The following is a 13,285-nucleotide window of genomic DNA, read 5'->3' on the forward strand; positions in this document are numbered from 1 at the left end:
ATCCACCATAATAACATTTAAGGAAGTGTTTGTTGTATTTGACACCTATAAACAAAGCAAAGCAATTTTACAAAAAAATTTAAACTTGTATATCAGCCAGAGGTGGTTAGAGTTTTTATAACAATCTTGATATCAGGTGAAACCAATGGATTAGGAGATTTTTTTATATATGTTTTTTAGACATTTCAGAATATTGGTTTGAAGTCAGAAAATATCATAATCAGATGACCAAAATTCTAACGTTGTGACATCCTTATTAAGAATAACATAACACATATCATTGTTAAAATATATTTCAGTGTGTACCATTAGTGGCAGCTAAACTACTGCACTACTTGTTCCATTTTCAGTTCTTTTAAATAACAGCTGCATATAGCAAAGCTTTGTAGATTTATAATAAATATCGAATACAGTAACACAAAGAACAAAAATATGCTTTAAAAAGAAATAGGTTCTAATTGATTTTTCTTTGCTTTATTAATTTTTCCTGTGAATAACATCAGAAACAGATATTTTATATAAAAATTGTTGATAAGTAATTAGAATATTTAATAATACAATCACTTCAGAGTGTCTAAATTGGAATAGTAATTACGATTGATTGGTTGCTGTAACAAAGGAAGGCAAATGTTGAGTCTGTAAAAGATTGGAATTGTGGCCTATTTATCCAGATATTTCTATCTGACTTTGTACAGCACTGCCATTTTCAAGAATAAGCTATTTACTGAAAAAAATTGATAACTCACTGGCTAGTAGTATTTACATTTTATCAGTTTGACTAATAAAACATGTTTTAATCAAACTCTGATTAAAAACCAGAACTAATATATACTTGTCAATCATGTGTAGGGTTGCAGAGTTACATTTTGGATTATTGCAAGATTTAGTAACAGAAACAGTAAAGTTTATTACTTGAAGTTCATACAGTACGACATATTTTACATATTAATTTATAGAAAGCAAACAAAAAAGTGAGTTTATTTTACACCACCTGAAAAATGAGGATTTTCAATATTTAAACACAATATTGTTAGGACTATTTTGTTTATTTTGATATGATTAAGTAATACAAGTTTCATAATTTCTTCTATGCACAGTGTGATAGAGAAATAGCATGTGAATAAATAAAAAGGAAAAAATGACAATTTTTGGCACAATGATACAAACTTTATTTGTTATTTAAGTTAATTAGTTTTAGTAGCACAGCTACCACTATCAGCCATGATGATGGTAGTTGTGTTACTGAAACTGTTCAACTTAAGTACTGGTTTGGACTGGTTATTTTATTATTATTTGTTAAAAACAATGCACAATTGAGTCCACTTAATTATTAGAAAGTTTTTTTCATTGTAGCTCACAATTTCTACAAGCTTCATGCACTGATAATGGCAAATCATACTTGGAAATAAAACCAAACAGTTACATCTCTTCTCATATCTATGGCACAATTCAAAACTGGCTAACACACTCACTAAATTGATAACTGATTGACAACAGCATAATGTATTCACTATCTAATAAACTCACTAACTCACTATTTTTCACAGACTTAACTAAATATTTAACAATTTTCTGGTGTTTAAATACTGTTCCACTATTAATCACCCAAAGTTTTAAAAAATTCAAGAAGTCACAGGCCATCAAAACCTCCTCTAGTAGATAAAATATTTAAATTAAAACATAAAAACATAGTCTTTAAAATAAAAAGTTTTATAATTCATTTTGCTAAAAATGACTTATTATCCACATCAACTGTTGAATTCAAGAAACTTCTAGGTATCGTGTACCAGCACTAATCAAATAAAAAACTCCCTCTGGCAGACACAACATTTAAATTAAAATATCAAAAACATAGCTTTTAACATAATAAAGCTTTTTATTTCATTGCACCAAATATCATTTTTTTTCCCTTTTATTTATCTGTATTAAATTGCCAGGGAAGTTTAACATAACACAGGTAATTTTTTATCCTATTCATGTTTTAAGCATATTTTCGTGTAGAAAAATGTCTTCAGAATACAGTATAGCATCAGCCACCTAATTAATATATGTATTCAGTGGTATGTTCTTTTTTTTCTATGGGTCTAATGTTCTAATTTTGAGGATTGAACTTTGTATTACTTCAAACAGATACTGACGCTGAGGCTGCAGCAGTTAAGTAAGCAAATCACTGCATGAGGTTATAGCTAGAAATCAAGATGATGGTACACAAAAGCAATGAAATATACTGTGATGAGCAATATTTTGAATAAAAGAACTAACTTGGATACATTTTGTGTAGGTTACAGTTTTGCTGCTAGTGGTGAAAGTCAGGAAGTAGTTGCAGCCTTTGGTTATGTTAAATTCGAATGTTAATTTAAGATACTTTCAATTTTGAAGTAGACAATTAAGTTGATGGTTTACAAACAAAACAAAACACAATGTGATATTCAACCTTTATAGTACTGTTACATTAGAACTGTTCCAGCAAATGTTTGTGCAGTACTGGTGGGATCCATATATCCCATAAAAATATTTTGAACATACTCTTACAGTCCTTTTATCATTTCTATTTTAAGAATACAAAAGTCACATTGAGGGTTAAAGATCACTGTGAAAGAAATGTCAACTGCCAAAGATCAGAAACCCTGCATTATTTTTAAAAACCTTTGTTTTTTTTTGTCATAATAAAGTGATAAAAGAAGGATGAATATGAAAATAATTTCTTAACTTTTAAACAAGATAATTTATCAACTGTTAAAAAACTTTACACATATTGTCATCTAGTTAAGATCTATAAAAACACAGAACAATGTACTTAAACCAACACTAAAGAGTAAGCGAAGAACATCTTAGCCTAAAGAAAATCAACTAAAAGTGTTAAGTTTTTAATCTAAGAATGACATTCAAGAAGTACAAACACTTAACTCAACCATCTTAAAAAGTTTAAATTAATATATGCACATCAAGTGGACTACAATACAAAAGTACCTTAGAATAAAAACATCCTTTTCAAAAACGTAGAAATTAATATGTTGTATAGACATGTCTAATACCAAAAGTTGTAAGCAATAGGACACTACATGCACTAAAACTAACCAGCTAAATATATACAAGTAAAAATCAGTGTTCTGACACTGTTACAATAAAGAACCATAAATAAAAAGAGTAAAGTGAAAAAAAGAGGGGAATGTCTTAAAAATTCCTGAATGAATCAATAATTAATAAAACAAGTAAAAATTCACAAAAGATCCAAAATGAAAAAATCAACAAACTTTTATTATAATCACAATTTATTAAAAAACACAAGTTACGACTAACAGCTCAGGTTCAAACATTAAATACAGACCCTATTAATAAGGTACCAAGAATAAAAATAACCAAGTATCAGTTAGGAAAGAGTTTAGTCAATGTAAGTTTACCTGTGGTAGAAATAATGAAGAAGAATATCTAGTATTTATTGATTGATGAGGGTGAGTACTGGAGAAAAGTTAATTCATTGAATTCTGGTGGTAGCTAACAGAACTAGTCTCTTGTGTAAAGATAAATGAAAAAAAAAAAGAAAGAAAAAGTGAACTAATAAACCCTTGTGGTGTTACTGAGAAATGTGAAGAAAAACCTGTATGTGGAAGTTAATTATCATGAGATAATGTTAATGGTGTATATATACCATAAGAATGAATATGCTGAAAGCTAGGAAAAATCTTTTTTATTAAGCTAGTTGTACTGTCCATAGGGCAATCACTAACAGTTAACGTACTTATGAAAGGAAGGGAAGAGAATGGTTCCTGTTGCTGACTTGGAAATAACAAAGGTGCATAATAAAGTAATTTCAAAAATTACTATAATCTAGCACATACACAAAAATTTACTAAAGGTTTATTTTATAGTAAGAGGGACAATTTTAACTTGCTTACAAATGAAAATGTATGATTCACAGATATGCTTGTGTCACATTTACATATGGTTTCCTGTCCAACTGCTACAAATCTCAAGTCCTGTAACTAGAAGATGGTATAATATTTATTTTGCATTTGCTAAGCCCAAATAACTCCTATAAAAAAATGGCATGATATTTTCTTTGCATTAGTTCTGCTAAGTACATCACACAAGATTCTGCAACTAAAACTCATTTCCCACCTTTTCCATCTTCTATGTTAAATATACAACATGAATCCAGATGAACTCTTCCTTTATATACATAGTTCTGTCTTTTCAACAGATCCTAGATAAGAAAATGTAAGCATATTACTATCTGTAAACAAGGACAGTAACTATGCCTTAAATACACAACTAACTAAGGTAAGATGTACTACATACAGTTACTATGTATAACCTGGTAATAGCTTCATAACTGTAAAAAAACAACAACAATTTTTGCAGTATGTATTGACCATGTGCTACAGCATAAACTAGTGATATATGTAGTAAGTATGATCTAGATATAATAAAAAACTAGTGGGGCATCATCAAAGACTTAAGAGTTTAGTACAAGTTAAAGACTAGTGTGGTATATAGTAAATGTAACATATGTGAACGACAAAACTAGCATATGTAGGTAGCATGTGTTTATCACACATTAATGATAATTTAGGTACTATATTTTCTAGATATAACAGAAACTTGTGGAACATGTAGCCACTGTATCTTAGATACAGAAAACATTGTTACCATGTATATGTAAAAACGGCTTGTTTGGGTTGAGAAAATTTTTTACGTAGAGGAGCGAACAACGTTTCGACCTTCTTTGGTCATCATCAAGTTCACAAAGAAAGAAAGAGGCAACTGATCGGAAGCTGACCACATGTTTGAAAGGGATTGTGTAACTGAGTGTTGGAATGTAGAGGGCATGCTTAGATGTTTGAATATATAATTTTATATTATTTATTTTATTATTATTATTTATTATATTTTTTAATATAGGTATAAAGGTGTTCCTTTGTATTGGTTTATTTTGGGCTTGAGTTGTTGTATAAGTAAGGCTTCTTTAACTTTTCATTTGTTTATGTTTGTTTCTTTAATTAGTATTTGAGTGTTTTCTATGGTTGTGTTGTGTTTATTTGATTTGCAAGGTTCGAAAACATGTGAAGGTGACTTTTTGTGTTCTTTGAATCTGGATTCCATTTTTCTACTTGTTTCTCCAATATAGAAGTTGTGGCAGTTATCACATTGAATTTTATAAATAATGTTGGTGTGGTGTTTGTCAGTGTAGTTTTTATATAGCATAGACCTGTTTTATGCATGGTTTTTGAATAAATTTGGTATTAACTGGAATGTCATATTTTGTTACTAATTTTTGCCAAATGTTGGTTGATATATTCAAACATCTAAGCACGCCCTCTACATTCTGACACTCAGTTACACGACCCCTTTCAAACATGTGGTCAGCTTCCGGTCAGTTACCTCTTTCTTTCTTTGTGAACCTGACGATGACTGAAGAAGGTTGAAACATTATTCGCTCCTCTATGTAAAAAATTTTCTCAACCCAAACAAGACGTTTTTACATATATATTTTTTCTACAAGTGGGTTTTCTCAACATCACTGATTGTTACCACGTGTAGTTGATACGTCTGAATTCAACAAACAATAGTATAATATGTAATAACCACATCTAAGATACAGCAGAAACTAGTTTATCACATCCTGGATAAAGCAACAGCTAATGTGACACATAGTAATCATGCAACAGACACAATAATAATTACTGTTACAGGTAATAGTCACATTTTGAATGCAGAAGTACCTTAATACTACTTACAATAACAATATCCTAGCCAAGACAACAACTACTGAAACAAGTAACAATCTTGTTATAGTAGCATGTAATGTGTTTGATGCAACAAAAGCTCACATTTTGAGTCTTTTAACTAATGAATACCTAGAGTTAAGATAATGGAAATGTGCATAAAATAAAAAGTATCAGAACATATTTTGAAAATTAAAGTTTCCTGGAATAAACTAATATTACCCCTTTTTAAAATTACCTAAAAATAATGCTTCCAAGGGTTAGCAGTTTATTATCAGCAGATGTCCAGTTCTTCACATTACCAAACACAGTATTTTTAATAGTATAATACTGAAAAATAAAATGTTAAGCAACTTAACAATCCACTTAACTCAATACAAGTAGCTCAACCAACCTTTTTACAATAGACTAGTAAGTGATCAAACAGGAAAAGAGTATATTCACAAGACCAGCCAGAAAAAGCCCTGATGATATCTCCTGAATTAATCAAGATGGAGCAGGAGCCTAAAATATCCAAACCCTTCCAAAATAAAAACATTCAGTTACACTTCAGTAAAAATGTGACAGGTATACTAAACCAGTTTTTAAATAAAAAAATATTCTATGATTACCCCCTTTTTAAAAAAAAATATTACAATTTTTCATGAAATCCAAAGATTAAATAACAATTTTGATCTGTGTATCAGGGAAAGTAATTTTTGAATTTTATTCATTTTGTATATTTGGGTGGTTTTAAAGTTGTTAAGGTGTATACATTGTTTCTCATTGTAACATCTTGCTTGTTCTGATGATGGTAGTACAAACCATTTCCCAAACATTTACAGAATGTCCAGGAGTTTTGATACTTTTGTATATAAAGTTTTTATGTGCAAAACGTTTAACATTATGGTGTGGTTTTAGTTTAATACAGTGATGTTTAATCTTAGTTTTGGAGAGATAACTTCTTATTTTACATTTTCCTGTCTTACATGTTGAATTATTGGAGAAGAACACATTAAAAAGCTTCATAACTTTTCTACAAAGATTTTTAACACATTATAAGAATGTCAAGCTGTGAGAACAAAATAATTAAAAAGAACTATAACAAGTAATTTTTTAAAAACGTACTGTTTTAGATACAGTTTGTTTAAAGTTAAGTGTTATAAACAAACTTAATTTCAACCTTACTTCCCATCCGTCAATGTTTTGTTGCCATTCCACCAGTTGCTCCAGACATTCCATTCGACGTTTTCTTTCATTCACTAACTGAGCCACTTCCTTCATGGCAGACAAAGCACAGGTGACTGGAACATAGTCAGGGTGATCAAGATCGGTGTACTTGAGTAGTTCAGCCAGTTGAAGTGGATACTTACAGATACGTTGAACGGGTGTTAACAGAAAACCATCCAATGAAATATCTATCATACCTTGTAGAAGTCGACAGGCCTTTACACATGAAAAAGTGGATTCATAAACAGTGGTTTACTGTGACATTCCATGCAAATATTTTTTAAATTACTCAAAATCATCAAAGACTAAATGTTGACAAAATCATTTAGATACAAAATCCACAAATCCATACCTTTTCTCTACCACATCTAATGAATGACTGAAATTAATTTTTAGCTAATCATAGGGCATCTTTTTCTCTTAGAAGCTAAAACAGATATTTTAATTATATTTTTCCATTGTTTTTATAGCAGAAGACTGTAATTAAATAAGTTCAGAGTTTAAGCTTGTTCTTAAAAAACATTATTTTAAAATCAGGTACCCACTACACATTGCAAAAATTTTGTGGTCTGACTGATTGATTATTTGGGATCAAGCACAAAGCTACACAATGGGCTATCTGTGCTTTGTCCACCAAGGCATGGAAGCCCAGTTTCTCATGGTGAGAGTCTGCAAACCTGTTGTTGTATAATTGGGAGGCTTTATGGTCTGACATTACAAAATATTACCTGAAAAAGGTGGTATTTTCTAAGTATCATGCATAATACAGATTCTTGTTGTTTTAATCTTTCATTACTAGTTACTCATGTTAGACAGTTTTACTTCTTCAAAGAATAACTTAGTAGGAAAAGCTTAAAAATATACTAATTTACAGTAATTTCACAATTTATCAAGAAATATGTAGAAATTCTTAAAATAATCAGTTATCAGATTATATCAGTTATGATATAAAAAAACTAGAAACAAAAATATTTCAAATGCTATCAACATTAAAGCCAAGAAGCCTTTATCACATTAATTAAAAGGAAGAACATATTCTTTCAGATACATTAAAAAATGTTTTGTTACAAATTTTGCAAATGTTTTTTTACAGTATTCTTTACAGCCTTTTGAAGAGAAAAAAAAACAATCAGAGATAAAATTATTTCCATAATTTTTATAAAGACTGTAATGGTTAGTTAATTTTAAAAAAGAAAAAGTATTACAAATCTTAATTTATTAACTCTCTCAGGCTTCAACTCTATTGTACTAAAATATATAAGACTGGAACAGAACAAATTCACAAGATTTTTAATTAGTTGGAAACTACAGCTCACCTCAAAGAAGTGGCAGTAGCGTGAATCACTGTATAACTCTTGGAGTTCACTTACAGCTAAAGGATGGTTGTTACAGTAGTCAGAGTAGATTTTAAATTCTGTTTTCTACAGTGATAGAAAATTCACTATTAGGAAAAAAAATTACCATGAAAAAAACATAAGCAAACCTAGTTTCCAGCAACATAGTTCTTTTGTTCATATTGTTTTATAATATTAACAACTTTCATATTTGATTAGTTCAATAAATAGACAATGAACAGGATTTACCTCATGTTGAACGTTTTTTCTCCTGTTAACTCTGGGCTACTTTCTTTTAACATGGCACCAACAGCTACTACTACTAATATTTCACTAAAATGATACCTTTATTTAACATTCAACATTTGGTTTATTTATTTACTCCTTTAATGGATCACAAAAGTTTTTGTTAAAAACAATGAAATTCTTCTATGACAGTAGAAATTTTTATAAATATTTCTTTGAGATATTAAGAACATGATAAAAAATACCTTCAGTTAAATGTATCTTCCATTAGTTTTTTAAGCTTAAAAATAAGCCTCATTACTTCACCACCTTGATAAGTTCTAAAATCAGCTATCACATCATTCTCATATTAAGCAGACTTCTAAACTTGAATGATTTTAGTATAATGATAAATTCTGAAATAAACATTTAGTATGCTCTCCCAATGAGCTGATGGTAATACTTGTATATCATTCTTTGAAAGGAACCTTTTAAAAGTGACGTTTAGGTTTCAGTTTTTATTTGTAAAATAAGTAGCCAGCCTATATGTCATAAAATGTATTGAGGTTAAGATAATAAACTTCCCTTCAGACTCAGGTTATCAGCTTTTCTACAGAAAACACACAAATAAAAATATTTTCACATACAAGTTGAGTGTTTAAAACATTTAATAAAGCATTTTTGCAGGAAAACATTCAAGTTTACAAGTTTCCTACAAAACATACTGCAGTTATAAATACTGACTGTGGGAAGCCTTATAATATAATTCTAACACAAGATAAAAGCTTGAAAATATTTTTACTTTGGTGATGCTAAAAACAAAAACAAAATAGAAAATATAGAGAAAAAACAGTACAAAATATGAATTGTAGAATATATAAAAGTTTGCTTTTAATTTTCAAAATTTTGATTGTTGTATATTTTTGCTTAAGTGACAGAATTAAATTAAAAACTATAATAAGATCATTTAAACTAAATAAAATTATGTTGTTACTTTGTTTTAAAAGATATCAAATCTTTACAGTTAGGATATGTAAGCAAGATATAGCTCCACCATGACAAATGTACTAAGTCAGATACTTCCTTCAGTTATACTCCAACAATAGATTTAACAAAGTATGATTCACAGTATTATTGTTTGTAAACCATAAGATAATTGAATGCATAAAAATATAAACTTGTCTATATTTAGGCTACTAAAATAAATTTTGAAAATGCTTCCTTCATATGTAAGGTTTGCAAAAAACAACAACTAACCATCACAAAAGTGTGATGAAGCACTATCATATTACAGTAATATTAAAATCAAGTTTATCTTACTTTTCACTCTCTCTTATTATCAGAGAGGACTTGCATATAATTACAGTTTCACCATATTTGTGACAAACATTTATACAATTATTGTTCAAATGTTACATTTTTTTTCAAAATTTATTCTCATAACAACTAATACAACCCATATAAGCTGTTTATGAACAGAGAGCACTTTACAAGCCCTAACATTACTAACAGGGTTCAAATTGGAATTTTAAACAAATTTGTTGTTAAACTACTTATGAACCAAATTGTTTTTGTGGCAACAAGGTGCACAACATACAAGTCATACAAAAAAATCCAAACAAAAATAATATCAGTATTGCAATTAATAACAGTTGCTGTTCCCTGGTAGATTTCAAAAGACTCTGAAAACAGAGAGGCTTGTATGAGTGAATGTTTCAAAGTGTTGTTGCATAAAAAATTGTTAGCTTTAACAGTATTTGAATACAATGTTGTGGCTATAACCTCTTCTCCTTTTGTCATAGTTTCTTTTAAATGAATCAATGAGACTTTCATTGTTCTTACTATTAGAGTATATTTTCTCAAATCTGAAAGATTAGCTAAATGCAATATTATGTTTGTTGTGAAGAGGATAACAACTTTTATATTGCAAAAATTGTCTATCAATCAGCTTTCTATAAAACTGATACACAGACAACCTTCTTTTATTCTGAGAGTTAAACCTAAAAAGTTGATCTATGAAGAAGAGTAATTGAAAGTGATCCTAAGAGAACTATGGAAACAGTTTTTATGTGCAGAGAATCATCATTTCCTACACACATGAAAAATAGTATCATCAATGCAGCATTTTTAGATTTTTAACTTATCTGTATAACCTTGCAATAGCCTAGTGCCTAAGCTTCCCATAAAAATATTTACATAGTTTGGTGACAACTTTTGTCTGAGTAGAGAATTAAATATTAAATTTAAAATTTAACAGTAAAAATGAGTATCTAAGTCTACAATAACCTATATGGTGGTTTTGTTAAATTTTAATAATAAAGATTTAACAGCATTTAGACATTCATCATGTGGGATGTATGTGTAAAAAGAAGACACACCCATAGTGCAAAGGAGAGTATACCAGGGGAGTTAATCTTTACTGTTAATGTTACAAATCAAACTCAAGAAATGTGTTGTGTCTTTGATGTAAGATGGTAGGTAAAGAGGGATGTCTTTGGTGTGTTAGTGAATATAGGAGGAAGATAAGTTTTTAGTATGCACATCAGTGTTAGAAATAATACAGCAACCAGGACAGTAAGTTTAATGTATTTTTGGCAAGACATAAAAGCCAGCTGGAGTAGTGTATTTAGGTAAAAGAAACATTTAGTCTTGCAGCTGATTTGTCTGCAAATATTTAGTACTTTCTCATTGTATTTTAAACAGAAAATGAGAGATTTCAATCAGTGGTTTTGGTTAATCTTTTACACTGAAAGTTATTATAGGTAAAAACATAAATTTACTTATAACGATATGTGAACTACATTACTAGTGAATAATATCAAACAAGTCAATAATTTAATATTTTTTTTTATATAAACATGATACTTGAAAAAACTTACATGTTGTAGAAAACAGTTTCCAACTAAACTTGACTGTGGCTTATTGTCATCAATGCATTCTTCTAATTTCCTTAAAAATTTCCTCTGGAATTTGTAAATTTCCTCAATGTTACCAAAGATAGCAGCTATTCTTGCTGGTGAAAACATGTCTGGTCTTCTATACACTTGTCTCAGGTAACCCTTAAAACAAACAAAAGCTTCAGGTCTGATTTCAATTCAGTGACATGTCATATGCCAAACAGTTGGTAATGACTCAGTATTTTTGTTACATGTAACAGCAGCATAAAAATACAAAACATGAACAAAACTAACATAAACAGAGAGAAACAGATAATAAGCTTTATTATCTCTTAGAAACGTATTTTAATTTTTCTTGCTTCTTGTATAACTATAGTACTATAACGTATTATCTCTGAATGCAAAAGATTTTTCTATTTCAAGAATATTATTTTCTGCTGCAAAAACATTTGAAGTAGTGACTGTATCATAAAACTTTCCAATGCTGTGAAACTACATTACTGTGTAAAAAAAACAAAAAACTAGATATTTTTAGAAATTGAAAACACTGAAAATCTTTCTTATAAGTCACAAAAACTACAGCCTCACTTTACAATTTCTTTGTTAATTTGTGCATGTCTACAATTTTGTTTTTGCATTAAACTGATTACTTATTTGTGTTATGGTTTGCATATGGTAAACTATAAATATGTTTGATTAGATACCTGAACTACATCTTGAAGATGTTTGACAAAGTCTTTCTCAGTGTCAATAACCTCATGGACCACATTAGCACGAACCTGCTCTTTACTCAACAGACTGACACTTATCTTGCTCCTAGGATCAGCAGCCACAATTTCTGTGGCTAACTTATCCATGCAGTCTTCTAAAGTGTCTTCTTGATTCACTCGTAGCTAAGTGCATACAGAAGCAGACAAAAGGCAAGCATTCTAGAAGCTACATACCAACAGCTTTAATTATATTGTAATTAAAATAACTCATATAGAAAATAATGCTTACTAATGTTCCAAAAAGACATACACATACATTTCTGCAACCATTATTAGAATTATGATTGTATAGTAGTGAACAATATACATTAAGGTTCTAATATGATGAATGTCATCTGCACCCTGGTTATATCATAAGTATTAAGCAGAGGGCAAAATACAGCTGTAATAAGTTTTATAAAAAATTAAAATATACTAATACTTTTTTGAGTGATGCTTTTTATACACATACATAAAAGCAGCACTTACTAATTTTAACTGTATGATCAGACCCTATATTTCTTTGTGATTTTTCTAATTCTTTAAGTAATTTAGAAAAATGTGAAATGCATGTATATATACAAAATCTACTTTATGTTTTTCTATGTTACTTTTGACTTCACCTACATACACATTAATGATGTAAACAATTACTCTAGAAGTCTCTTACCCTCACAAATGTAGCTGGAAACCAACCATTTCGGTTGTTAATTGAGCCCCACCACCAGTCCTTGTCATAAGAATCAGATACCTCAATCACTTCACCAGCTTGAAATTCCAGTTCCTCGGGATCCATAGTGACATGGTCCCATAGAGCTTCCGCATATGTGACAGTACCCTTATACAACTGTCACATTACAAAAGTTAAATGGATTTACATTTACAACTGTCATAAAGTGCTATAATAAATTACAGTATCCCTACACAACTCTGTAACATAGAATGTTTGAATGAATAAATGTAGCTTCAGACAGATCATGTAAAATTAAATGTTAAAATAAATTATGTTATCCATATAGAATTGTAGTAATCTATTCACTGTGGTTAGGACATGTATTTCCAAGTGCAGTGGGTATTAAACACCTCAGTCAAAGTGAAAGGGTTAATGAATAAATACTAATGCACATAAAAAAAGATATCTTAGC

The 13,285-nt window shown here is 29.4% G+C and overlaps 1 protein-coding gene across 2 annotated transcripts in view; it reads right to left on the bottom strand.

Annotated features, from left to right (window-relative positions):
* LOC143256878 (uncharacterized) overlaps positions 1-13,285 on the bottom strand; it is a 39,373-nt gene that overhangs the window by 13,725 nt on the left and 12,363 nt on the right. For both annotated transcript variants that reach the window (XR_013031591.1, XM_076514683.1), the window contains exons 6-12: positions 12,811-12,987; positions 12,096-12,284; positions 11,374-11,553; positions 8,252-8,356; positions 6,894-7,151; positions 6,121-6,246; positions 4,120-4,204 (exon numbers count right to left, since the gene is read on the bottom strand). Coding sequence is in view for 1 of the 2 variants with exons in the window: in XM_076514683.1 (XP_076370798.1) it covers positions 4,120-4,204; positions 6,121-6,246; positions 6,894-7,151; positions 8,252-8,356; positions 11,374-11,553; positions 12,096-12,284; positions 12,811-12,987 (1,120 nt within the window). In the remaining variant the exon portion in view is untranslated. The remainder of the gene's footprint in view (positions 1-4,119; positions 4,205-6,120; positions 6,247-6,893; positions 7,152-8,251; positions 8,357-11,373; positions 11,554-12,095; positions 12,285-12,810; positions 12,988-13,285) is intronic.

This window comes from Tachypleus tridentatus, chromosome 7 (genome assembly GCF_004210375.1).
Source record: "Tachypleus tridentatus isolate NWPU-2018 chromosome 7, ASM421037v1, whole genome shotgun sequence".
NCBI lineage: Eukaryota > Metazoa > Arthropoda > Merostomata > Xiphosura > Limulidae > Tachypleus > Tachypleus tridentatus.